General features: G+C 47.1%; 1 protein-coding gene across 26 annotated transcripts in view; it reads left to right on the top strand.

Moving 5' to 3' along the window:
- The first annotated feature begins 571 nt into the window (after positions 1 to 571).
- The window catches only part of TVP23A (trans-golgi network vesicle protein 23 homolog A), a 62069-nt gene continuing 34649 nt past the window's right edge, over positions 572 to 27991 (top strand). For 23 of the 26 annotated variants that reach the window (XR_012429246.1, XR_012429241.1, XR_012429247.1 and 20 more), the window contains exons 1-2: positions 572 to 748; positions 1054 to 1133. Coding sequence is in view for 7 of the 26 variants with exons in the window: in XM_074027735.1 (XP_073883836.1) it covers positions 740 to 748; positions 1054 to 1133 (89 nt within the window). In the remaining 19 variants the exon portion in view is untranslated. The remainder of the gene's footprint in view (positions 749 to 1053; positions 1134 to 27991) is intronic. The other 3 variants (XR_012429249.1, XR_012429248.1, XM_074027739.1) reach the window with 1 other exon arrangement.

Raw genomic sequence — 27991 nt, 5'->3', positions numbered from 1 at the left:
TTAGCCAGGTGTAGTGGTGCAGCCTGTGGTCCCAGCTATTCGGGAGGCTGAGGCGGGAGGATTGCTTGAGCCCAGGAATTTGAGGGCACAGTGAGCTATGATGGCACCATTGCTCTCCAGCCTGGGCGACAGCGAGGCCCTTTTCTTTCTTTCTTTTTGGTGGCGGGGCGGGGCGGGGCGGGGAAGGCAGATTCTAGGGCCCCACTCCAGGCCTTCCACATCCCCTGGGCCGGGCCTGAGAATCTGCTTTTCACAAGGTTCCTGGGAATTTCTTGCGCGCAGAGACTGTTGGGAAACACAGGATTTCTCCCAACCCTGAATGTGGCTGCCCACCACTGACATTCATTCCTTGCCTTATCATTCACTCCATTCACGTTTATGCGCTGTCCACACCATTCGCTGACGCAGCCTACCCCCACCGCCCCCCGCCCCACTCCCATTCCTCCCAGTATCTCTGTCCGCAGTTCCCCAGGCTGTTCCCTCCCTGCCGCCGCCTTCTCTCCCCGGCGCGTCCGCGGCGCGCCAAGCCCCCTCCCCAGCCCGCGACTGCGCCCTGGGCCCCGAGCGCCCCGCCCCACCCGAGAACCTGCGCTGAGGCGGCCCCACAGGGCGCAGGCCCAGACCCTCAGCGTCCACCGCCCGCTGCCCGCATCCGCCCGCCCGGCGTCCGAGCCCTTCACCGGCGACGGGTAGAGCTGGAGCCCTGGGCCTGGGCGCCAGGTGGGCTCCTGGGAGGGTTATGAAGCAGGTAGGGCCACGGGGATGCTGGGGCTGGAGGTGGGGCGGGGACGAGAGGAGCCTACTGGAGCGCTGGAGAAGCCGGGAGGAGGAGGAGGGATGCGCCGGGGCCTGGGGCTGAGCTGCACCCGGTGGTCGGGAGGGTGGAGAGGGCTTTGCCACTGCGGCCGCAGCGGAGGGGCCCCGCCAGCTCCGAGGGTCCACTTGGGAACCCAGTGGGGGTGCGAATGGAGTCCAAGCCCAGGAGGACAGGGCGGGTGGGGTCGGGGTGTGCACCGCGCTTGGGCCTGCCACCTGCCCTTGCTGTCCCCCCAGGCCCTGGTGGACGATACGGAGGATGTGTCCCTGGACTTTGGAAACGAGGAGGAGCTGGCCTTTAGGAAAGCCAAGATCAGGTGTGTTGGGATGGAGCTTGTGTCAGGCGTTCCCCAAAGCTGCAAATTCATTCATTTACTCATTCATTCAAAATATATTGAGCACCTACTGTGTGCCAGGCCTGGGTCTGGGGACGTATCTGTGAACACATCAGAAAAGGTCCCTGCCCTCCTGGAGCCTGCATTGGGAGAAGCAGGAAGAAGGGGTGGAGCTGATGTTGAACAGGCAAAGAGATTAATGAGATAATTGAATGTGAGAAGAAATTCAGCCCTGTGATGAAAGAGAAGGTAACTAGAGAAGGCCACTTGCCTTAGTGCAGCCATTGGAGGGCCTCTCTGAGGAGGTGACATTTGAGCTGAGACCTGAATGATGAGAAGCGGCCAGCCATGGGAGACTCCAGAGAAAGAGTGTTCCAAGCTGAAGGAGCAGCAAGCCCAAAGGCCCTGGGGCTATGTTGTAAGATCAGAGAAAGCCACTGAGGCTAGAGGGGAGCAAGCTTGGCAGTGGACTGGACACGTGGAAGAGGGCTTGGAGTTTTATTCCTATCCCTGCTGAGTCTAGTTAGACAGGCTAGTCCTGGGTCAAGTCACTTAACTGCCTGAGACCTCTAGCATCCCAGAAGGTGGCAGGACCAAAGCATGAGGAGTGACCCGTGAACGTGGTTACCGATGGCCCAGGCGGCAGCAGCCCCTTCTAGAAACACCCACGGCTCAGCCTCACTCACCCACCCAATTCAGCCCTATCTCTCCTTCCAGCTATCAGAGCCAGTAGGCATGGAATGGGCCTTGGCACCTAAATGCCATTCCTTGTTAAGTCTCTGTTTTTAATATTAAACTCTCTAATAAACCCCGGAAAGGAATAGACTGTGTTAGTTTTCTATGACCGCTAGAACAAATTACCATTATCATCTTGGCTTAAGACCAAAGAAGTTTATTCTCCTGCAGTTCTGGAGGCCAAAAGTCCACAGTCAGTGTTCCTGGGCTGAAACCAAGGTGGCAGCAAGGCCATACTCCCTTTGGAAGAACTAGGGGAAAATCTGTTCTTTGCCTTTTCCAGCTTTTGGTGGCTGCTGGCATTCTGTGGCTTGTGGCCTGTTCCTCCACCTTCAAGGCCAACATTATAGCATGTTCAGATCTCTCTCTGTTCCATGGTCAGGTGATATGTGTGTGTGTGTGTGTGTGTGTATGTGTGTGTGTGAGAGAGAGAGAGAGAGAGAGAGAGAGAGAGAGAAGTTTCCCTGTGCCTCTTTCTTGTAAGGACTGTTGTGATGGCATTTAGGGTCCACCCAGATCATCTAGGATAACCTTTGCATCTCAAGATCCTTAATTATATGCTGAGTGCAGTGACTCACATCCATAAATAATCCCAGCACTTTGGGAATCCAAGGTGGGCAGATCACTTGAGGTTAGAATTTTGTGACCAACCTGGCCAACATGGTGAAACCCTGTCTGTACCAAAAGCTATAAAAATTAGCCAGGTAGGCCGGGCGCGGTGGCTCAAGCCAGCACTTTGGGAGGCCGAGATGGGTGGATCATGAGGTCAGGAGATCGAGACCATCCTGGCTAACATGGTGAAACCCCGTCTCTACTTAAAAATACAAAAAACTAGCCAGGCGAGGTGGCGGGCGCCTGTAGTCCCAGCTACTCAGGAGGCTGAGGCAGGAGAATGGCATGAACCCGGGAGGCAGAGCTTGCAGTGAGCCGAGATCCGGCCACTGCACTCCAGCCTGGGAGACAGAGTGAGACTCCGTCTCAAAAAAAAAAAAAAAAAAATTGCCAGGTATAGTGGCACGACCTGTAATCTCAGCCACTCAGGAGGTTGGGGAAGGAGAATCACTTGAACCCAGGAGGCAGAGGCTACAAAAAAAATTCTTAATTAAATTACATCTGCAAAGTCCCTTGTGTCATATAAGGTAGCCTTCACAATTTCTGAGGATTAGAACCTAGATTTCTTTTTTTTGAGACAGGGTTTTACTCTGTTGCCAAGGCTATAGTGCAGTGGTACAATTATGGCTTACTGGAACCTCAAACTTTTGGGTTCAAGAGATCCTCCTGCCTCAGCCTCCCAAGTAGCTAGGACTATAAGGGTTGCCACCACCCCTGGCTAATTTTTTAAAAATTTAATTTTGTAGAAATGGGGTTTTGCTATGCTGTCCAGGCTGATCTGGAACTTCCAGCCTCAAGTACTCTTCCTGCGTCAGCCTCTCAAAGCCCTGGGATTATAGGTATGAGCCACTGCACCCATCCAAGACCTGGATATTTTCAGAGGCTATTATTCATCCCACCATAATGGCCAGTGATTGTCTTTAAGGGAAGACACTGCAGGAGAACTGGAATCCTGGGTAAAGAATCTTCTAGAACATCTGAACTCATATGTGTTCAATCTCTATTGAGCATCTCCTGTATGCCCAACTCTGGGCTAGTGGCTGGGGATATGCAGAGTTCAGGACTCCACTCCTGCCTTTACGGGTTGCGCAATCTAGGGCAGGGTTGCTTAATCTCAGCACTCCTGACGTTTTAGGCCAGATACTTCTTTGCTATAGGGAGTGTCCTGTGCACCATAGGATGTTGAGCAGCATCCCTGGCCTCTATTCACCAGATGCCAGTAGCAGCCCATCCATAAAGTCTCAGGCATTGCCAAATATCCTCTATGGGGCAAACTTGCCCCCGGTTGAAAACCACTGATTTGTGGGGTGGGAGTAGGCATACCGGTGGCTGTTACAACTCAGTATTTGTGTTTTGTTTTGTTTTGTTTTGTTTTTGTTTTTGTTTTTGAGATGGAGTCTCGCTCTGTCACCCACACTGGAGCACAGTGGTGCAAACTAGGCTCATTGCAACCTCTGCCTCCTGGGTTCAAGCAATTCTCCTGCTTCAGTCTCCCAAGTAGCTGGGACTACAGGTGCACGCCACCATACTTGGCTAATTGGTGTGTTTTTTTTCTTTGTTTTGTTTTGTTTTGTTTTAGTAGAGATGGGGTTTTACCATATTGGCCAGGCTGGTCTCAAACTCCTGATCTCAGGTGATCTGCGTGCTTTGGCCTCCCACAGTGCTGAGATTACAGGTGTCAGCCACCGCGTCTGGCCAGAGCTCAGTATTTTAAATGCGGGGATAGGCAGAAGCTGGGGCTCTTACCCTGGCCAGAGGAGGAGGAAACAGCTAAGCTGGGACCCACAGGTGGGGTAGGAGTTGGTTAGGCTGGGAGGGGTAGATATACCATGGGGAGGCCTGGAGGGAAGGTCATGAGTTTAGGATGGTTCCGTGTGGCTCAAGACCCAGGTGCTGGTGAGTGGCCTGAGTGGAGATTGGGGCCAGACCCTGCAGCGCTCAGCAACCAAGCTCCAAGCTCTGGAGGTGCATTGTCCACTGAACGTTCTAGAGGATGGGGCTGTGCCTTTATCTGTGCTGTGCAGCACGGTGGCCCCAGCCACCTGTGGTGACTGAACAGCTGAAATGTGGCCAGGGCGACTGATGTTTCGATATTATTTACTTTAATCAAATTGAATGTAAATAGCCACATATGACTGTGGCATTGGGCAGGGCAGTTCCAGAGTTCAGTCACCGTGGAAGGATTTTGCTCAGGGCAGTGATATGAGGATTGCAGGATGGAGGCTGGGTTGTTCGGGTAGAAGGAGGGTAGGAGATCAGACCAAGGCACTGGCAGGGATGATGGAGGAAAGGGGCCCAGAGGCACAGGGGAGGTAGAACCCGCCCACCTTGCTGATGGTCAAGATGTAGGGTGGGGACGGGAATCATCAGGGTGACGCTCAGGCTGGTGGTCTGGTGACTCAGGTGAAGAAGCACTTTTGGAGGAAAGATGTTGAGTTCAGAGTGGTCCTTGTTAGGCTGTGTTGGAACATTCTAGTAGCCAGTGGACAGCTGGGAGGAGAGGCCAGGAGCTGGAGAAGCCACCAGGGCTGTAATCAGAGATCTGGGAGGCAGCAGTTCATGCATCCAGGTGGGTATGTTTGAGAGCCACCCATCCCAGAATCCTCGGTGTGCCTAATGCAGATTCCTAGGTCTGGCCCTGGACTTATTTAACCAGATTCACAGGGGATGGGCCTAGAAACATAAATTTAAATAGCACCCCCAGATGATTGCGATGCATAGGAATGTAGAGATGGCTCTAAAATCCTGAGAACAAATTAACTTACCCGGATAGCAGTGTAGAAAGGGAATTTTTTTTTTTTTTTTTTTTGGAGATGGAGTTTCTCTCTTTTTGCCCAGGCTGGAGTGCCGTGGTATGATCTCGGCTCACTGCAACCTCCGCCTCCCGAGTTCAAGTGATTCTCCTGCCTCAGCCTCCTGAGTAGCTGGGATTACAGGTATGTGCCACCATGCTGGCTAATTTTGTATTTGTAGTAGAGACAGGGTTTCCTCATGTTGGTCAGGCTGGTCTCGAACTCCTTATCTTGCATGATCCTCGTACCTTAGCCTCCCAAAGTGCTGGGATTACAGGCGTGAGCCACTGTGCCCAGCCTAGAAAGGAATTCTTAACTGAGGTCTACAGATGGGCTTCAGGCGTTCAGGAAACCTCTGAAAACTATTATCTAAGTTTCATATGTGTGTTGTTTTAGGAAAAGGATCCAAACTTTGTTTGTTTGTTTATAAGACAGGGTCTTGCTGTGTTGCCCAGGCTGATCTTGAACTCCTGGACTCAAGCGATCTCTCTGCCTTGACCTCCCAAAGGCTCCAAACATTAATTGGATTATCAAATGGGCCCATGATCCACAAAAGTTACGAATCACTAGTGCAGAGTGAAAATGGTTATTTGTAAATCCCTTGTTGAAATGGATTCCAGGCTGACATCGAAAGGAGGTGATGCTGTGGAAGGGGGCCTGTCACAGGAGTCTGGGACATTGGGTTCATCTCTTCCTTAACCACTTTCTGGCTTTATGATTTTTGGACAGGTCACCTTGCTTTGCTGGGCCTCCATTGGCCAGTCTGTAAAATGGGGATAATTGTATCAGCCTGACTTCACCACGCGGTTACTATACAGTTTATTTAGTAAATATTTATCCAGCATCTGCCGGGGCAGGTGCTGGGCTAAGCCCTGGGGATGGAGCTCTGGTCTCTGCTGTTTCTGTCCCTGGTTCCAGGTCAGTGAGGTGCAGTGTTGTGGTGGGGGGCCCTGGGGAGTACGTCGCATCTTGCAGGATAAGTGGAGGGTGTAATTCCACAACAGAGCTGGGCACATAGAGGAAACATTAGCCTTGCTGTGTGTGTTTTTCCCCGGTGGACAAACATTTTATTTCTTTTACTTTTCTTCAACTTTAAAAACTGTGATTTAAAAAAAGAAAAAAAAACCCACGCATAAAATTCCATCTTAGTCATTTTAAATTATACAGTTTAGTAGTTTAAGTATAGTCACATTGTTGTGAAACAGAGCGTTTTCATCTCGCAAAACTGAAACTCTGTACCGTTTAACAACTCTCCTTCCCCCAGCCCCTGGTAAATACCATTCTCCTTTCTGTCTGTATGCATTTGACTACTCTAGGGACCCCATAAAAGTAGAATCATACAGTGTTTGTCCTTTTTTGACTGGCTTATTTCACTTAGCATAATGTCCTCAAGGGTCACCCGTGTTGTAAAATGTGCCAGAATTTCGTTTCTTTTTAAGGCTGGATAATAATGCCATGATATGAATAAACTATGTTTTATTTACCCATTCATCCACTGGGGTATGCTTGTACCTCTTGCTATTGTGAATAGTACTGCAATGAACGTGGTTATGCAAATCTCTCTTTGAGACTCTGCTTTCAATTCTTTTGGCCATATACCCAAAAGTGAGATTGCTGGATCCTATGGTAGTTCTATTTTGAATTTTTTGAGGAACTACCATACCGTTTTCCACATAAGTTGCACCATTTTACAATCTTACCGACACTGTACAAGGGTTCTAGTTTCTCCATATCCTGGCCAACATTGTTATTGTCTGTGTTTTTGATAGTGACCATCCTCATGGGTGTGATAACTATGTTATTTCATTGTGGTTTAGATTGGCATATCCCTAATGGTTAAAGATGCTGAGCATTTTTTCATGTGCTACATGTCCATTTGTATATCACATTTGGAGAAATGTCTATTCAAGTCTCTTGCCCATTTTAAAAATCAGGTTATTGGATTTTTGTTGTTGAGTTCTTTATTCTGGATATTAACATTTTCTCTTATTCTATAGGCTGCCTTTTTATTCTGTTGATTGTGTCTTCCAATGCACAAAAGTTTTTAGGTTTAATGTAATTCCATTTGCCTCTTTGTACTTTATTTATTTTTTATTTTTTTATATGGAGTCTTGCTCTATCCCCGAGGCTGGAGTGCAGTGGCGTGATCTCGGCTCACTGCAAGTTCTGCCTCCCGGGTTCACACCATTCTCCTGCCTCAGCCTCCCAAGTAGCTGGGACTACAGGTACCTGCCACCACACCTGGCTAATTTTTTGTATTTTTAGTAGCGAAAGGGTTTCACAGTGTTAGCCAGGATGGTCTCAATCTCCTGACCTCGTGATTTGCCCGCCTTGGCTTCCCAAAGTGGTGTATTTGTACTTTTGTTTCCTTTGCTTTTAGAATGTCAGTGTGCGTGTGTATGTTTGTACGTGTGTGTGTGTGTTTAATATAATTTATGGCCAGGCATTGTGGCTCACGCCTGTAATTCCAGCACTTTGGAAGGCTGAGGCAGATGGATTGCTGAGGCCAGGAGTTTTGAGACCAGCCTGGGCAACATGGCAAAGCCCCGTATCTACAAAAAATGCAAAAAGTAGCCAGACATGGTGGCACACACCTGTAGTCCCGGGTACTTGGGAGGCTGAGGTAGGAAGATTGCTTGAGCCTGGGAGGTGGAGGCTGCAGTGAGCCATTATCACATCACAGAGCAAGACCTTGTCTCCAAGACAAAATGAAACAAACAAATAAAAAGAAATATAATTCACATTCCACCAATTTATTCTTTAAAAGTGTATGATTCGGTCTTGGTTTTGGTACATTCACAAGGTTGTACTTCCATTACTACTATGTAGTTCCAAAAGATTTTCACTGTGCCAAATGGGAACCCTGTACCCATTAAACAGTCCCTACCCATTTTCCCCTTCCCCAAGCCCCTGAGAACCACTAATCTACTTTCTGTTCCTATGAATTTGCCTATTCCGGACATTTCGTGTAAATGAAATCTGGGTTAGTCAGGGATCTCCAAAGAAACAAAACCAATGGGATATCTACAAATATGTAGAAAGAGGTTTATGTTGAGGGATTAATTCATGCCACTATGGAGGCTGAGAAGTCCCACGGTCTGCCATCCACAAGCAGCAGACCAAGGAACGCTGGTGGCATACAACCCATCCTAGCCCGAAGGCCTGGGAACCAGGGGAGCCTACAGTGTCTCAGTCTGAATCTGAAAGCCCCAGAACAGAGGATCCAACATGTAAGTCCTAGTCTGACTCCAGAGGCCCCAAAGCCAGGAGGTGTGATGTCTCAGAGGAGATGGGGACGGCTATCCCAGCTTAAGCAGGGAGAGGAAATTCCCTCTTCCTTTCTTTGTTGTCGTATTCAAGCCCTCAAAGGATTGGATAATGCCCATCCGGACTGGGAAGGGTGGGCCTTCTTTTTCCTTTCCTTTTCTTTTCTTTTTTTTTTTTTTTTGAGACAGGGTCTTGCTCTGTCACTCAGGCTGGAGTACTATGGTGTGATCTCAACTCACTGCAACCTCCACCTCCCAGGCTCAATTGATCCTCCTGCCTCAGCCCCCTGAGTAGCTGGGACTACAGGCATGCACCACCACGCCTGGCTAATTTTTCTATTTTTTTGTAGAAATGGGGTCTCACTATGTTGCCCAGGCTGGTCTTGAGCTCCAGAGCTCAAGTGATCCTCCCGCCTTGGCCCCTCAAAGTGCTGGGATTACAGCCCTGAGCCACTGCATGAGGGTGGAGCTTCTTTTCTCAGTCCGCCAATTCAAATGCTAATTTTTTTTCCCAGAAACACCTTCACAGACCCAGATGTGATCTGGGTATCCCTTAGCCCAGTCTAGGTGACACCTGTTTTGTATAATATGTGGCTTTTTGTCCGGCTTCTTTCACTTAGCACATTTTCCAGGTTCATCCTGGTTTTGGTGTTTATCATTATTTCATTCCTTTTGATGGTCAAATAATCACCCATTGTGTGGACATACCACTTTTGTTTATCCATTCATAGGTTGATGGGCATTTGAGTTGTTTCTGCTTTTGTGTTGTTATGAATAATGTTGCTATGAATGTTTTTTGGGGGCATACATTTTGGGTTCTCTTGGGCACATACCTAGGAGTGGAATTGCTGGGCCTTATGGTAACTCTGTTTTAGCCATGCCGTGTTTCAGACCAGCTGTGAGTGAGTGAGTGTTGTGGGTTTCCAGCTGCCTTGGGATGCAGGAGGAGCCTGGGCTTTAGGTCAGACAGACCTGGGTCTTGATTCTACCACTCCCTAGCCAAGTGCCTGCACCCCCACAGTACAGTTCTGGGCCCAAGCTGGCAGATGCAAATAGGCTTTGATATAAAACTGTGTTTTCTCAGCTCTATAGGAAGGCAGAGATAGAGCATCTTGAGCTCATTGGGAGATCTAGGCCCTGCACCCACATAGCTCCTTTTGCTCTAGCACTACAAGAATTGTGTCTGGCTGCCACAGGCGAGAGCCAAAGCACTGTGGGTTACCTTCAATCATAGAAGCTGTAGCCTCCGTTTCCCACCAACCTTTTCTATGACTCTGTTTACCCAGACCCAAGGCCTGCTGGCCAACTCAGTCCCTCCAGTGCAGTGGCAGTGGGTGGCAGATACCACAGTCCTCGTGGAGCCTCTGTGCTATGGGAGGCCAGGGTCATTCCCAGGCAGGCCCTCATCAGCCCAAGCCTGATGTTAACCCTTGACTCACAGTGACCTTGAATTTGAACAGTGACCACCGCACCTTCTGGGTCCCCAGTTTTCTCTTCTGTAAAATGGGGATGATGTTGGCTATACTGTAAGGTTGTAAAAAGATGATTAAATGAGGTGAACAATGTGTTTAGGGGACCTGGCAGGGCTCCCGATGCCCCTTGTGGGTTTCATAAGTGGCACCTGTTATTCTGATCAAGAGTGTGACTTCCACATCCTGGGCTGTGCAGAGGCATGTTCTCAGCTCACCCCGTCACTCTGGGGTTCTCCCTGGAGTTGGAAACTGTCTTCCTATGGAAAGTTATTTTATGCTTTCAAGGCACTGTTTTCACAGAATTCCTCTGAACCCAAAGGTCATGGGCTCCCATGAATTCCCTCCCAAAGTAGGAGAGTGTCTTCCTGCCACAGACAGATTTCTTAGATCTAATTTTGGTCCCAGTTGTCAGAGCTGGTTTTGTGTGTGGCGTCTGGCCAGTGTTTCTTTTTCTTTTGCGGAGTTGTGGGGGTATAAGGTCTCGCTCTGTTGCCCAGGCTGGAGTGCAGCGGTGTAATCATGGCTCACTGCAGCCTCAACCTCCTGAGCTCAAGCAGTCCTCCCTTCTCAGCCTCCTCAGTAGCTGGGAATACAAGCATGCACTACTGCGCCCTACTAATTTTATTTTATTTTATTATATTGTAGAGACAGGGTCTCAAACTCTAGCCTCAAGTGATCCTCCCGCCTTGGCCTCCCAAAGTGCTGGGATTAAAGGTGTGAGGCACTGTGCCCAGTCTGGGTAGTATTTCTTGGTTGGTCCTTGTTGAGCCTAGTGAATGTCATTTTGAGAAGATCATTGTCCTGTGGTCTCAGACGCTACAGAAGTCACATGTTAGTGGGCCCAGGTCTTCAGGCAAACATGTAAAGTAAAAATCACCCCTGAAAATCCCTAACTAGCCCATCAAAGTAAGTTTTGTCTTTCAAGAAGTCTTCAGCAGTCACTTTATCTGCCATTGGATACAACAGCAGTCCTGAACGTAAGCCCCCGTTGAAATTGTTGGCTGCTTTTTGGGGGGAACTTACGTTGAATGAAAAATAACAATAGCAAACACTTCCCCAGCACTTACTGTATGCAAGCACTATTCCGGGTTTTTTATTTAGCATAATTCATTTCGTCTTCATTACAAACCTAGGCACTCTTATTTTCTCAAAGTCAAGGTTAAAAAGACAGGCTAAGAGAGAGAGTTGAGTGACTTGCTCAATGTCACATACCTGTTCACTTCAAGAAGGGCATTTGAGCCTGACACAGTGGCGTGCCCCTGTAATCCCAGTTACTAAGGAGGCTGAGGTGGAAGGATGGCTTCAGTTCAGGAGTTCGAGTCCAGCTTTGACAACATAGCAAGACCCCACCTCTAAAAAGAAAAAAGAGGAGATTTGAACCCTTAGAATTGGGCTCTAGACTCCATATCTTGCATTACATTGTGTGCAGATACTCTCAGGGCAAGACACTCAGCATGAGCTTTGCCGTGAGAACGGCAGATTCAGGGCTTCCATCTTCGGCTCACCCTGGGGAGTACTTTATATTTTCCTCCTGTAAATGCTAATGCAGAATTGACCACTCTTTAGAGCAGCTTCACAGCCTTGGCACTGTGGATATTTGAGGCAGATCATTCTATGTTGTAGGGATGTCCTGTGCATCCAAGGATGCTGGGCAGCACCTCTGGCCCCCACCCACTACATGCCAGTAGCTTCCAACTCCTCAGCTGTGACAACCAAACATGTCTCCTGACGTAACCAAGTGTGCCCTCGCAGCCAGATTGCCCCTGGTTGAGATCTCTGATTTAGATTATCCCCTCTCTGTCTGGGGTTTGGATTTGGATAAGTGAAATTTGTATTTGAGGGAACTGAAAGCACCTTCTAACACTTCTGTTTGTGACATTGACCAAGAGAAGCCGGAGGTGTAAGGGCAAGGAAGGAGAGGTTACAGGTGATGGTATTGATGACGCCTTGGTGGGCACTCATCCTCTAAAATCAACATTAGTACATCTCTAACTGGCACCCATGCACAGACATGCACACACCACATCACGCTCCCACACACTAAGGAGAAGACGTTTAGCTTTTCTTTGTTGATTTTCCAGGAGTTCTGCTCACCTCGATGAGTGAGGACCCCTTATCCAAACCCCTGTCCCCTGAGCTTTTGGGAACAAAGTTGTATTGTATTGTCACCAGCTCTTTAAAATCTATTTTGAAATTATAGAAATATGACACATAAGCAGGTCCCATCAAGAGCTGATTGTTTAATTTTAAGGAAGGTTCATGATTACGAAGGAAAATAACCCACAGAATCAGGGAACTAGACAGATTTCGGTTCTCTTTGATTAGGGCACAGAATTACATATTTTGAAATTAACTCCTTACATCTAAGGCAGTTTAACTTCCTCTTATTTATATTTCTTGTTCACATGAAATTGTTGCATAAGCTGCGCCCACAATAAAATCACTGAAGGGCTGGGTGCGGTGGCTCGTGTCTGTAATCCATGCACTTTGGGAGGCCAAGACAGGTGGGTTGCCTGAGCTCAGGAGTTCAAGACCAGCCTGGGCAACATGGTGAAACCCTGTCTCTACTAAAATACAAAAATCACCTGGACGTGGTGGCAGGCGCCTGTAATCCCAGCTATTCAGGAGGTTGAGGCAGGAGAATTGCTTGAACCCAGGAGGTGGAGATTGCAGTGAGCCGAGATTGTGCCACTGTACTCCAGCCTGGGCAACAAAATGAAACTCTGTCTCAAAAATAAAATAAAATCAAATCACTGAGGGGTGATTTCTGCTGACCTGTGACCCACATAATCTGGGAGGACATTTGGGAGAGGACATTGGTCAGGTTCTTTGATGTTTTATCTTAGACAGCAGCTTGACTGCATGGACCTGGAATATTTAGTTCTTTTATTTTTTTATTTTTGAGACAGTGTTGCTCTGTCACCCAGGCCAGAGTACAGTGGCACAACCTCGGCTCACTGCAACCTTTGCCTCCCAGGTTCAAGTGATTCTCCTGCTTCAGCGTCCTGAGTAGCTGGGATTACAGGCATGTATCACCATGCCTGGCTACGTTTTGTATTTTTAGTAGAGATGAGGATTCACTGTGTTGCGCAGGCTGGTCTCGAACTCCTGACCTCAAGCGATCCACCCGCCTCAGCCTCCCAAAGTGCTGGGGATTCAGGGCGTGAGCCACCGCATCCGGCCAAATATTTAATCATTCATTTATTTCAAGGTTAGCACTTTTGCCATTTGGGGCCAGGTCATTCTCTATTATGGGGCTGTCCTGTGCATCATAGGATGCTTTGCACCATCCCTGGCCTTATCCTGTAGATGCCGGTACAGCCCCCATTGTGACAACCAAAATGTCTCCAGACATTGCTGGGGGACACTCCAGATCACCCATCTCTTTGAGAACCACTGGTTTATTCTTTTGCTCATTCATTTGTTCATTAAACCAACAAACATTTTCAAGGACCTTTGTGTGCCAAGCACATTTCTAGGGGCCACAGAAAAAACCAGATAGGCTTGGTCCCTGTCTTCCTGGAGCTGACATTTTACTTAGGGAGAAGACAATAAACATATAAGCAATGACTGAAGCAAGGAAACTTGAGAGAGTAAAGCGAAATGTGATTTTAAAAAGGGTCCAGGGGACTTTCTTCAGCCCTGAGGAGTCCTCTTCATGTGGAGCCCAGCCTTGGGGGTTCCATGGCCCCCTGCTCACCCTTCACTCATGACAGGAGCAAGCCGGCTTCTGAGATGACTCAGAGATAGCCACAAATCATGTTCATGGATTCCCTGCATTAAAATACAGATGTATTTCTCCCCTGGACTTTAACATACTTTAGAATAAAAATTGCAAAGTGACAGTCAGCCAACTGACTCCAAGCCTCAGGCATGCTCTTGTCAGCCAGGGAGATATTTTACATTCATTTGAATTTAAAATTTACAATTAGAAAAGATCACATTAGGCCGGGCGTGGTGGCTCAACCCTGTAATCCCAGCACTTTGGAAGGCTGAGGTGGGCAGATCACTTGAGGCTAGGAGTTAAACACCAGCCTGGCCAACATGGTGAAACCCTGTCTCTACTAAAAATACAAAAATTAGTCAGGCGTGGTGGCGTGCACCTGTAATCCCCACTGCTCGGGAGGCTGAGGCATGAGAATCGCTTGAACCCAGGAGGTTGCAGTGAGTCAAGATTGCACCACTGCACTCCAGCCTGGGCGACAGAGCGAGACTCTGTCTGAAAAAAAGAAAGAAAAAGAAAAGATTACATTGAAAATCTGGATTGCTTAGAATAGATGAACACACTGAGACAGAGGCAGATTGGTGGCTGCCAGGATCTGGGAGGAGCGGGGAGAATGGGGTGAAACTGCCCAAGAGGTACAGGGTTTTGCTTTGGAGTGATGGAAACGTTGGGGACAACAGTGTGAATTGTTCCCTTCATGCCACTGAATTGTTCACTTTAAAATGGTTAATTTTGTGGGATGTGAATTTTACTTCACTAAAGTAGGTTTTAAAAATATGATTGCTGGCTTGTTTGTTTGTTTGTTTTAAAGACAACGTCTAAGTCTGTGGTCTGGGCGGGAGTGCAGTGGCATGATCATAGTTCACAGCAGCCTCGAGCTCCTGGGCTCAAGTGATCCTCCCGCCTCAGCCTTCTGAGTAGCTGGGATTACAGGCATGTACCACCACACCGGCTACTTTTGTTGTTGTTGTTCTTTGTGGAGATGGGGTCTCTCTAGTTGCCCAGGTTGGTCTCAGGCTCCAGCCTCAAGCGATCCTCTTGCCTTGGCCTCCCAAGGTGCTGGGATTCCAGGCATGAGCTACTGTGCCCGGCCTGCTGGCTTCTTTTGGAAATCTGTTAGAGCCGGAAGAATGGGCTGGAGTTGCAGGGAGTTGCCTGTGGGTGAGCTTCAGCCCTCACCCACTCAGTAGACTTATTTCTCAGCTTTGCCTGGCCCTATGAGCACCTGAGGTTGCAGCCTCCGACCCCAGCCCTGAAAACAGTGGTGAGAAAATATTATCCCAGTGAAAGCATTTTCCAGGGGCCCAAGAGGCCTTGAGTTGGAATTCCTCCCTGATGCCATGGTTTTCTCCATTAACCTCTTGAAGCCACCTCCAGGGGCCTGAGGGCCCTGTATGGACAGGCCGGCCACAGGGTCAGGCTGTGCATATGGACATCTGAGGCCATCCAAGGCCACTCACCCTGAACCCCATGTTCCTGCTTGGCCCCTGGCCTTTATATACGCTGCTGTCTCTGCTTCCTAAATTTGTCCTTAGATCTTTAAAACAAAATTTAAAATAAATTTTAAAATTGAGATAGATTTCATATACAAAATTCACCCCTTTAAAGTATTTAATTCATTGGTTTTTAGTATATTTACAAGGTTGTACACCCATCACCACAGTCTAATTTCCAAACATTTTCATCACCCCAAAAATCCCCATGTCCCGTAGACCCTAATCTACATCACTGTTAAGCAGTGTTCTCTAAACGAGGCATCTCTCCTTAGCCCCCACAACCCCAGTGTCTACCTAGGTCTGATGGTCAGCTGTTGTGTCCACCTCTTGGGTCCCCATGTTGGTTAAAATGTCAGTAAAGAGCCGAGAGCCTCATGGATACCCTGCTGGGACAAGCTGCCAGAACTAAAGGGTCAGAACCTCGAACACCAGGACCAGCTGATGGAACCCTGCTCCATTGGCCATTCTCACTGGACAGTAGTCATCCCATATCTGTTGTTGAATATTTTGATTGTGGCTCCGTTTACCTATTAATGACACTTTGCACCCTGGGTGGAAATCACTCCTCAGCTCCTTCCCCTCCCTGCTAGAGATAAGTAATGTCTGGGAGACAGGACTTTGTCCAGCCTGTTCACTGCCCTCTGACCTGGCCCTCCACCTGGTAGACTGGAGGTTCTCTATACATGTATTGTTGTTGCTCTAAGCTCAGTTTATGTGTTGTTGTTGTTGTTGTTGTTGTTGTTTTGAGACGGAGTCTTGCTCTGTTGCCCAGGCTGGAGTGCAGTGGCACGATCTTGGCTCACTGCAATCTCTACCTCCAGGGTTCAAGTGATTCTCCTCCCTCAGCCTCCTGAGTAGCTGGGATTACAGGTGCCTGCCACCATGCCCGGCTAATTTTTGTATTTTTAGTAGAGACAGGGTTTCACCATGTTGACCAGGCTGGTCTCGAACTCCTGACCTCAGGTGATCCATCCACCTCAGCCTCCCAAAGTGCTGGGACTACAGGCGTGAGCCACTGTGTCTGGCCTCTAAGCTCAATTTATTAAACTCAATGTTTCTTAAGCAGTGTTGAAAATCAATTAAAAACATTTATGTGTTGATCATAAACTTAATTCTGTATCCTTGGGCAATTTAAATGACATTTCAAATTTAGCATTAGTGATTATGTGGAGCACTAAATAAACATGCAACCTAAAATACACACAGCAATGACAAAACTTACTGTTTGCAGCATGGTGGGGATTTTTTAGTGGTTAATGAAACCCCAAATGAAAGAAATATGTAAAATATAGCAGCAAGATATGTTGAATTGGAAAATGATATTTTGAATTAGTGTCCTTAAAATAACTTAAAAAAAACTTTTTACTTTGAAATAATATCAGACTTACGAGAAGGTAGCAAGAATAGTACGAAGAACTGATGTGTACATTTTACCAAGATTCACTAACTGAATGAGTGCAGTGGCTCACACCAGTAACCCCAGCAATTTGGGAGGCCGAGGCGAGAGGATCACGTCAGCTCAGGAGTTGGAGACCAGTCTGGCCAACATGGCGAAACCCTGTCTCTACTAAATATACAAAAATTAGCCTGGTATGATGGCACATGCTTGTAATCTCAGCTACCCTGGAGGCTGAGGCAGGAGGATCACTTGAACCCAGGAGGCAGAGGTTGCAGTGAGCCAAGATCACACTGCTGCATTCTAGCCTGGCTGACAGAATGAGACTGTGACACACACACACACACACACACACACACACACACACACGCATATCATATAAACTCATGGATGCAGACATATTCTTATTGCTATTCAAATTGTCCCATTGTTGATCAGTAGAAGCCTCTTCCAGTTGGCTTCTGAGTCTTCCTAATTGCCAACATTGTGTGTGTGTGTGTGTATTCTCTAAGTGTTTGAGAGTAACTAACACATCATGCCCCCTTTCCCCTAAATACTTCGATGTGCACTTTTTAAATTTATTTTTCACTTTTTGTAGAAATGAGGTCTCACTATGTTGCCCCAGCTGGTCTCAAACTCCTAGGCTCAAGCGATCTTCCTGCCTTGGCCTCCCAAAGTGCTGGGATTACAGGCCTAAGCCACTGTGTCCAGCCATCAATGTGTACTGTAAGAAAAGGACATTCTCTTATGTAAGCAGAGTGCGATGACAGAAACTAAGAGACTATCTAATCTATGGTTCATATTCCATTGTCCTTTAGAGTAATGTTTTCTCTCAGTTCAAGGTTCAATCCAGAAGTTGGGCAGTGGCTCATGCCTGTAATCTTTTGGGAGGCCAAGGCGGGAGGATTGCCTGAGCTCACCAGTTTGAGACTGGTGAAACCCCGTCTCTACTAAAATACAAAAATTAGCTAGGCATGGTGGCATGTGCCTCTAATCCCTGCTACTCAGGAGACTGAGGAATGAGAATCGCTTGAACCCAGGAGGTGAAGGTTGCAGTGAGCTGAGATCATGGCACTGCACTCCAGCCTGGGTGACAGAGCGAGAATCAGAAAAAAAAAGAAGACGACTCAATCCAGGATCTCCATTGCATTTAGTTATTCTGGAACTATTCTGAGTCTTTCTTTATTTCTCATGACACGGACGTATTTAGAGAGTAAAAGGGCAGCAATGTTGAGGAATACACCTTCATTTGGGTCTGTCTGACATTTCTCCTGATTACATCCAGGTTATGCTTCTTGGGAGAGATACTGCAGAAATGATGTTGCATCCTAAAAGGACATTTTCTTTTTTGAGCTCTGTCACTACTAAAGGTGGCCCAGAAATCACGTGGTTTTGTTGTTGTTGTTTGTTTGTTTGTTTTTTAAGAGTCATCCACCACCTCTTACCTACAATCCCAGGCCCCAGAGTTTGGTCTTTCATTCTCTTTGCCACTCAAAGAACCCAGGACTCCTTAGAAAGGAGATGATTCTAAGTCTTGAGGCAGAAACCAGTCAGACTGGATCTGGCACATCCTTTTGTTGACAAAAAGCAGGAATACTGTTTTTTTAACAAAGTATATTTTTTGAGACAGCATCTTGCTCTGTTGCCCAGGCTGGAGTACAGTGGCGCAATCTTGGCTCACTGCAGCCTCTACCTTCCAGGCTTAAGTGATCCTCCCACCGCAGCCTCCCAAATAGCTGAGACCACAGGTGTGCACCACCATGCCTGGCTAATTTTTTTAAAAATTATTTTTAGTAGAGATGGGGTTTCGCCATGTTGCCCAGACTGGTCCTGAACTCCTGAGCTCAAGCGATCCACCCACCTCAGCCTCCCAAAGTGCTGGGATTACAGGTGTGAGCCACCTGTGATTTTTGCCTGGACAAAAATACTTTTTAAAAAGTTATAGGCTGTTCAAAAAGAATAAATAAACTAGTTTTACGAGCCTCCCATAGGCCAGGTTGCGGTAGTGATTCAGTATTTGCTGAAGGAGTTAATATGACCACTCAATTCTCCCATTAAATAACCTGCTGATGGCCATAGTTTCTAGAATACCATACATTTTAGGGTACATTGATTTGGTTATAGCTTTTAAGAAGTAGAGGTGAGAAATAAACACCATATTAAATATTTGCAACCATTAATAGACACACTCTGATTCCAGAAATATTAAAATGGTCAAAAATAAAAATGCAAAGGAAGACAAGATTCTCTCTCCATTTTACAGATGAGGAAACTGAAGCTCCCAAGAGCCAGGTAACAGACACAAGTGAGTATTTACTGCCTTCAGATCTTACCCAGTTTCTAGCAGAATCTAGAAACTCTTCAGAAGAAAAAGCACAAGGCCAGGCACAGTGGCTCACACCTATAATCCCAACACTTTGGGAGGCCAAGGCGGGCTTGGCCCAGGAGTTTAAGACTAGCCTGGACAATATAGCAAGACCCTGTTTCTAAAAAAAAAAAAATCATTTTTAATTAAAGAAAAGAAAATGAAAAGCATATAACTGGGGGAATACTACTTTTTACTTCCAGTACAAAAAAAAAAAAAAAAGAACCCCACTCGGGGTGAAAACAAAAACAAGAATAAAGGCTCCGTAACTTCTGCAATCTCTGTGGGCCACTCCCTCTTTTCATGCCATCTGGCTGTTGGTTTCTGCTCCAGGCTTCTAGAAAGTCAGTCTCGGGCCTCTCTGCTCTTTTCTGTCCATCAGTTAATAACTCCGAGTCCCCTTCTTAAAAGGTGAGTGTCAAATGGTATTTCCAGTTCTAGATCCTTGAGGAATCACCACGCTGTCTTCCACAATGGCACATGTATACATATGTAACAAACCTGCATGTTGTGCACATGTACCTTAGAACATAAAGTATAATAGAAAAAAAAAAAGTGAGTGTGAGTACAGCTGTCCTCGTGGTCTCATCCATTCACCCCCAACTCTGCTCAAGTAAGCCTGGGACCCCTCATTTCACCATCTGCTTCTAAAAGGAACCTCTCCTTGGCTTTCCTGCCCCTTGAAACCACCTAACACAACAACATGCCTTATACAGAGTTAAAACTCTTCAACAGGTTGGGCGCGGTGGCTCACGCCTGTAATTCCAGTGCTTTGAGAGGCAGAGGCAGGAGGATCACCTGAGGTCAGGAGTCTGAGACCAGCCTGACAAACATGGCCAAACCCTGTCTCTACTAAAAATACAAAAATTAGGCAGGCGTGGTAGTAAGCACGTGTAATCCCAGCTACTTGGGAGGCTGAGGCAGGAGAATCGTTTGAACCTGGGAGATGGAGGTCGCAGTGAGCCGAGATCCTGACACTACACTCCAGCCTGGGTGACAGAGTCAGACTCTGTTTCAAACAAACAAAAACAGAAAGAACTTCTTCAACATTAGAGCCTGTAGCAGGGAGCTATTGATGCATGACAGATTTCCCTCAACTTAGCAGCTACAGATAACAAACATTTATTATCTCACATCTGAAGCTCGGCTGGGTGGTTCTGGCTCAGGGTCCCCAGAGGTTGTAGTCAAGAGGTTGCCCAGAGCTGCAGTCATCTGAAGGCTTGACTGGGGCAGGAGGAGCTGTGTCCAAGATGGCATCCTCCCATGGCTGTTGGCTGGAGGCCTGAGTTCCTTGCCATGTGGGCCTCTCAGTATAGGGCTGCTCCCATGGCAGCTGGCTTGCCCTAGGGAGAATAAGGGAGAGAGTGATCAAGACAGAAACAGAAGTGGCCAGGTGCGGTGGCTCACGCCTGTAATCCCAGAACTTTGGAAGGCTGAGGTGGTCAGATCACGAGGTCAGGAAATCAAGACCATCCTGGCCAACATGGTGAAACCCCATCTCTACTAAAAATACAAAAATTAGCTGTGCATGGTGGTGCATGCCTGTAATCTCAGCTACTTAGTAGGCTGAGGCAGGAGAATCACTTGAACCCAGGAGGTGGAGGTTGCAGTGAGCTAAGATCACGCGACTGCACTTCAGCCTGGGCGTCAGAGCAAGACTCTGTCTCAAAAAAAAAAAAAAAAGAAAAAACAGAAGTTGCCATGTCATTGATAACCTAATCTTAAAAGTGACATAAAATCACTTCTGATATATTCTGTTGGCCACTCTGATGACCAGGACCCCTGCTCCATTGTGAGACGTGACTACACAAGGGTGTGACCACCAGGCAGTCAGGATCACCGGTGGCCATCTCAGAGACTGGCTACCACAGGTCCCATATCAAAGAAGGAACCACTGCATGGGTATCTACCGAGTCCACTGTGCTCCAGGCCTTGATGTTAGGTAGATGTGATCATCTCCATTTTGCAGGTGAGGAAATAGGCCCAGAAAGGTTGACTCACTTGCTCAAGGTCACACAAGTAAATGGCAGAACTGTAATTTGAAAGGAAGTAGTCTGCTTCCCTGATTAATACTTAAAGAAAAAGAAAAAAAAAAAAGATTTACTATAGAGAATTCCAAACATATACAAAATAGAATCATACAGTGAATCCCATGTCCCTATCACCCTGCTTGAATATGCCCAATTCATGACCAATCATTTTGTATTTCTAACCCAGCTTTTCCCCTTCCCTGGATCATTTTGAAGCAAACCACAGAGATCACATCACATCAGTTCAAATATAATTATTTTGATATTCCTAAGAGACAAGAAAGTTTTTTTTTTTTTTGAGAGAATGTCCCCCTCTGTTGTTAAGGTTGGAGTTCAGTGGCATGATCTTAGCTCACTGCAACCTCCGCCACCCAGATTCAAGTGATTCTTGTGCCTCAGTCTCCCAAGTAGTTGGGATTACAGGTGCGCACCACCACGCCTGGCTAATTTTTGATAAGAATCTTTTTTTTTTTTTTTAATTGAGATGGACTTTCTCTCTTATTGCCCAGGCTGGAGTGCAATGCTGGGATCTCAGCTCACTACAACCTCTGCCTCCCAGGTTCAAGCAATTCTCCTATCTCAGCCTCCTGAGTAGCTAGGCTTACAGGCATGTGCCACCATGCCTGACTATTCTTTTATTTATTTATTTTTTATGTTTTCATTTTTATTAGAGATGGGGTTTCTTCATGTTGGTAAGGCTGGTCTTGAACTCCCGACCTCAGGTGATCTGTCCACTTTGGCCTCCCAAAGTGCTGGGATTACAGGCCATGAGCCACTGCGCCTGACCAAGAATCATTTTAAAAAATAAAGACACAGGCTGGGCGCAGTGGCTCACGCCTGTGATCCCAGCACTTTGGGAGGCTGAGGTGGGCAGATAACGAGGTCAGGAGATCGAGACCATCCTGGCTAACATGGTGAAACCCTGTCTCTACTAAAAATACCAAAAAAATTAGCCGGGCATTGTGGCAGGCGCCTGTAGTCCTAGCTAATCCGGAGGCTGAGGCAGGAGAATGGCGTGAACCCGGGAGGCGGAGCTTGTAGTGAGCCAAGATTGCGCCACTGCACTCCAGCCTGAGCGACAGAGTGAGACTCCATCTCAAAATAAATAAATAAATAAATAAATAAATAAATAAATAAATAAATAAAGGAAAACCACAATAGAATTTTCTGAACTTTCAATCTTTTTTTTTTTTTTTTTTTTCCCAGACAGGGTCTTGTTCTGTCACCCAGGCTAGAGTACAGTGGCATGATCAGGGCTCATTACAACCTCAACCTCCCCTGCTCAACTGAGCCTCCCACTTCAGCCTCCTGAGTAGCTGAGACCATAGGTGCATGCCACCACGCCTGGCTAATTGTTTGATTTTTTTGTAGAGATGAGCTCTCACTATGTTACCCAGGCTGGTCTCAAATTCTTGGGCTCAAGTCACCCTCCTGCCTCAGCCTCCCAAGGTTCATGAGCCACCATGCCCAGCCTCCAGTTTTCTAAACTTTAAAACAATTGACAATACCCAAATGGCATGAAATATCTAGCCAGTGTCCCTATCCTTGATTGTCTCATAACTTTATTTTTTTACAGCTTATTCATTTGAGTTGCAGTTGAAATAACATCCACACATTGCAATATTGCAGTTGGTTGCTACATAAAGTCCCTTTTATGGGCCGGGCGCGGTGGCTCACACCTGTAATGCCAGCACTTTGGGAGGCTGAGGCAGGTGGATCATGAGGTCAGGAGATTGAGACCATCTTGGCCCACACAGTGAAACCCCGTCTCTACTAAAAATACACACACAAAAAAATACTAGCTGGGCGTGGTGGCGGGCGCCTGTAGTCCCAGCTACTCAGGAGGCTGAGGCAGGAGAATGTCATGAACCCGGGAGGTGGAGCTTGCAGTGAGCTGAGATCCGGCCACTGCACGCCAGTCTGGGCAACAGTGCGAGACTCCGTCTCAAAAATAAAATAAAATCTCTTTTACTACATAGGTTTCCCACCCTCTCCTCTCTCTTTCTCTCTTATATTTTAAATTGTTCTTTTCTTGAGACAAGGTCTTGCTCTCTTGCCCAGGCTGGAGTGCAAGTGGCAGGATCACATATCACTGCAACCTTGAACTCTTGGGCTCTAGTGATCCTCCCACCTCAGCCTCCCAAATAGCTGGGACTTCAGGCCCACACCACCATGCCTGGCCACTTTTTGTATTATTATTATTATTATTATAGAGATGAGGTTTCACCATGTTGCCCAGGTTGGTCTCAAACTCCTGGGCTCAAGCGATCCTCCTGCCTCAGCCTCCCAAAATGCTGAGATTACAGGCATGAGCCACTGTGCCCAGCGCATCTTTTAAATTTTTAAAATTTTTTCCCTTGCAGGCAAACTGTTGTTCTGTGAGGCTTGCTGATTGCATCATGTTGCATCCTTTGATGTTTTCCTTGGTTCTCTATATTTCTTGCAAATGCGTAGTGAGAGCTACAGTCCTGATGTGATTCAGATCTGAGTGTTTTCGGCATGCGGTCTGTAAAGGAGCGGGTGTGTTCTTCCATCAGGAGGCTCCCAGCGCCTGGCTGTCTCTCAGGAACCCTTGGTGCTCAGTCCTCCATCCTTGAATTCTTCAGGGATTGTGACAGGGTGGCGGTGTGGTGACTCTATCATTTCACTTGTGAGCTGAAATGATCCAGAAGGAAAAACTCCCTTCATCAAATGTGCAGTCCTTGCACGGTACACTTTGTAGAGAAAAGGCATAATGTGTGCTTGAAACTTGTCCTTTGCTACTCAGTTTTCAAAGTAATGAGTTAGGTCCCCTGCTTCCTCCATGAGGTGACCAATGAGGGTTTATTTAAGTATCAAGTAGGCCAGGTGCGGTGGTTCACACCTGTAATCCCAGCACTTGAGGAGGCCAAGATGGGCAGATCACCTAAGGTCAGGAGTTTGAGATCAGCCTGGTCAACATGGTGAAACCCTGTCTCTTCCAAAAATGCAAAAATTAGCCAGGCGTGGTGGTGCATGCCTGTAATCCCAGCTACTCAGGAGGCTGAGGCAGGAGAATCACTGGAACCTGGAAGGTGGAGATTGCAATTAGCCAAGATCATTCCACTGCACTCCAGTCTGGGCAACAGAGCAAGACTCTGTCTTTAAAAAAAAAAAAAAAAAAAAAAAAGTATCACATAAACTCATGGATGCAGACATATTGTTATTGCTACTCAAATTGTCCCACTGTTGGCCAGCGGGAACCTCTTCCAGTTAGCTTTCACCATATTGCCCAGGTTGGTCTCAAACTCCTAGGCTCAAACGACTTCCTTAACCTGACTCTCATGGTGTCTGGCAGCTTCCTTGCCATCTGGGATGTTCCAATATCCCTGCCCCATTGTGTGCATTTCTCCATCTGTACCTGGAATCTGCCATTTCTCCAGGGAGCCCCGGCTCCTCTGAGTGGAGACTGGCCTTGGTCGCCTGTCTTACTAGCTCTCTGTGGTTAAGCCTGCTCATCTGAGGGTTCCAGGGGCAGCCTGGAAATCCTGGGCTGAGAGTGAGTGGGAATCTAGGACCTCCTGTTGATTCTGCCACTCAGAGCAGCTGCTAGCCCACAGGATGCTGTCCTGAAAACTAGGACAGGCCCCCTCTCAGACAGACACAGACCCCTACCAGGTACCAACTGGGGAGTGGAGCATGGGCAGATTTCAGCACTTGACCCCCACCCCCATCTCAGCTGAGCGCCCTCACCCTGTGCACCACCTGCATACATAACTGCTTCTTTACTCCCACTCCGGGCAGCTCATGTCACCTCTCTGAGCACCAGTGTCCTCATCTGTAAAATAGCACAATGTCCTCTTCCTACCTCAGTTATTTTCTTTGGCCTCGTTTGTCCTAAGGCAGATATTATGGGTTGAGCTGGGTCTTCCCAAAAAGATATGTTGACATCCTAACCCCCTCAAAAATTGAACCTTACTTGGAACTAGGGTATTTGCAGGCGTAGTTAGTTAACATGAGGTCATACCAGAGTAGGTCAGGCCCCTAATCCAGTATGACTGGGGTCTTTATAAGGACATGCGAGGATAAAGACACAGGGAGAGGCAGAGATTGGAATGATATGGCCACGAGCCAAGCAATGCCAAGAATTGCCACTGTTATGGTTTCAATATTTGTCCCATGTAAAATGTATGTTGAGATTTGATTGCTATTGTAACACTGCTAAGAGCTGGGACCTGTAAGTGATGATTCGGCCGTGAGGGCTGTGCCTTATGAGTGGGTTTCATACCTTTAGAAAGGGGCTGGTGGGAGTGAGTCTTGGCTCAGGGCTCTTCTAGTGGATGGAGAAGTGGCTGGGAATGTACTTCTTCTGCCATGTGAGGACAGTGTTCCTTGTCTCCGGGGGGTGCGGTGTTTAGTGCATCATCTTGGGAGCAGAGACCGGACCCTCACCAGACACCAAGTATGCTGGCACTTTGATCTTGGACTTCCCCACCTCCAGAACTGTGAAAAATACTTTTACAGCACAGAGGATGTGCTGTCTTTTGAATTAAGAAGGCAGTTTCAGAAGGATGATGGAGCTAACATTGCATCTAGGTCACTCTAGAAAAGAAAAATCAGGTCATCCCAGGCGGTTCATCCCCTGGGTTAGTGCAGGCCCCACAGCATTCCTCAAGGGTTCATAGGGACCTTTGCTTTTTTAGGCTTGGGTTTCTTAAGTCCTTTCTGCTTTGTTGCTGAAACTGAGTTCATCTTGAAAATGGAAGAGAGGAGAACACTTCAATTGTCACACACAGAAGAATCACTTGGGAGTTTTGTTGAAGTGCAGATTCTAGTTCAGGAGGTCTGGGGGTGGGGCTGTGGGTCCTGTATTTCGTAACTTCCAGGAGGTATGGTGGAACTAGTGGATGGAGAAGTGGCTGGGAATGTACTTCTTCTGGGGCAAACATCATCTTAGCTGCCTCCCCTGGCACCTGGGGGTCCCTTGAACCCAGCATCTTCATGGTGGCATGCTGTTGCTAGTGAAGCAGTGTTGTCTGGGTAAATACCTGGGGTTCATTGTCTCGTGCCAAGAAGATTAAGGACACGGACACACATGAGGAATGAGTTTAGAAGTGGAGGTTTAATAGGCAAAAGAAAGATAAAGGAGAACAGTTTTCTCCCTAGTGAGAGAGAAGGGCTTCTGAAGGGAAAATCTGGCCGGTGGTGGACCACAGCAGATTTTATAGACAGGCTTGAGGAGGTGGTGTCTGATTTACATAGGGCACAGAGATTGGTTGGATCAGGTGTGACGTTTACATAGCGCTCAGGGAAGGCTGGCCATCCCACCCTAATCTTATTACATAAATGGGCTTTCCACTTGGCCCATGCCATGTTGTCTGCTTCTTACTGTACACATGGCTGGCGAAGAGAAGGGAAGATGCTCACACCTGTAATCCCAGCACTTTGGGAGGCCAAGGTGGGTGGATCATGAGGTCAGGAGATTGAGACCATCCTGGTAACATGGTGAAACCCTGTCTCTACTGAAAATAAAAATAATAATAATAAAAGTTAGCCGGGCATGGTGGCACGCACCTGTAGTCGCAGCCACTCGGGAGGCTGAGGCAGGAGAATTGCTTGAACCCAGGAGGCGGAGCTTGCAGTGAGCCGAGATTGCGCCACTGCACTCCAGCCTGGGCAACAGAGCAAGACTCGGGCTCAATTAAAAAAAAAAAAAAAGAGAGAGAGAGAAGGGAAGATGGAGCCTCCATGTTGGACATGCCTGGTCCCAGGTAGCCTTTCCCTACTGGCACAACTCGTGGCATTCACCCTGCAAGCTTCCAGCTCGCTTGTCTATATCTGCAGCTGGATTTTACAGGCTGCTCTTTGTTAGAAAAGAAAATAATTTGGGGGCTGATTTTCATTGAAAGGAAAACCTTACTTGGTACTCCCATACCCTCACTATATGCTTAAATAATTTCCTCTGAACTCCTACGTCAGTAGCGGAGAAGCCACCTGAGTGTAAGTGGGTGTCAGGGCCAAAGAAAGAAATAGCAACACCCTACTTATTTTTAACAATGGGGAAAAACATTCGCCTGACAAAGGATGTCCAAAAAGAGCATTACTGGTCACGTTTTTTTTCTCTTTTTCTGTTCTCAAAAATGTTGACTATTAGTGAGTCAAGTAATAAGTAGAGTGATACAAACCACAGCCGCTGGAGGACTGTCTCTGATATAGCATGGTAGGTGTTTTATCTCCCGGAAGCCTGTAAACCAAAAACAAAAGTCTAAGCCCCCCAACCAACTGAATGGACCCCTCCTCTCGGCCAAGGGGATTCTAAAGTTAACCTGAAGAACTAGTTCAGGCCCTGATGGAAAGAGGTGGGGGTCGGACGTGCCTCGTTCTACCCTCCTCCCATTGGAATCCAGGCACAGCTGACCAGCATTAACATTAACACAGAGACCTTAAGGTTGACAAAACAGATTGTTTGTAGCAATAAATACCAACAGCACAGATAGCAGGCCCTGAAAGAAATTGAAGTATTTTACCCCAAAATACATTTGAGGACTAAACTCTAATTTTTATCCTATCTTGCCCAAATTCCTATCTAAGGGGTCTGGGGATTCATGCCCTACAAACCATAAATTCTCATCAGATGGGTTTTATTTAACCCTATATATCGCGACTTACTTTCCAACCTGATGCTAGTGTAACATTACAGGACAAAGAAGAAACTCAAAATATTTTACCCCAAGACATGTTTCTTTGCCATATTTTGAAATGGTCCTGCAAAGCTGTTCTTTGTGGGGGAAAATTTATATCTGTAAAGAATCTCTATTAACATAGTTAGATTTTTTCTTCTAGACCCTCCCAATCCTGAAGAGATTAACTGAGAACCTAACACCTTTTACAGGTCTGGATAGGAAACATTTGTCTTCTACTGTCTCTAAGGGCTGCCACTGTAAGACTTCAAAAGAACCTTGTCTCCACAATCTTTTAACTTCACCTGCACATT

Source organism: Macaca fascicularis, chromosome 20 (genome assembly GCF_037993035.2).
Source record: "Macaca fascicularis isolate 582-1 chromosome 20, T2T-MFA8v1.1".
Lineage (NCBI taxonomy): Eukaryota > Metazoa > Chordata > Mammalia > Primates > Cercopithecidae > Macaca > Macaca fascicularis.
Note: the sequence above shows the minus strand (reverse complement) of the source record. Positions and strands in the feature narration are given on the sequence as shown.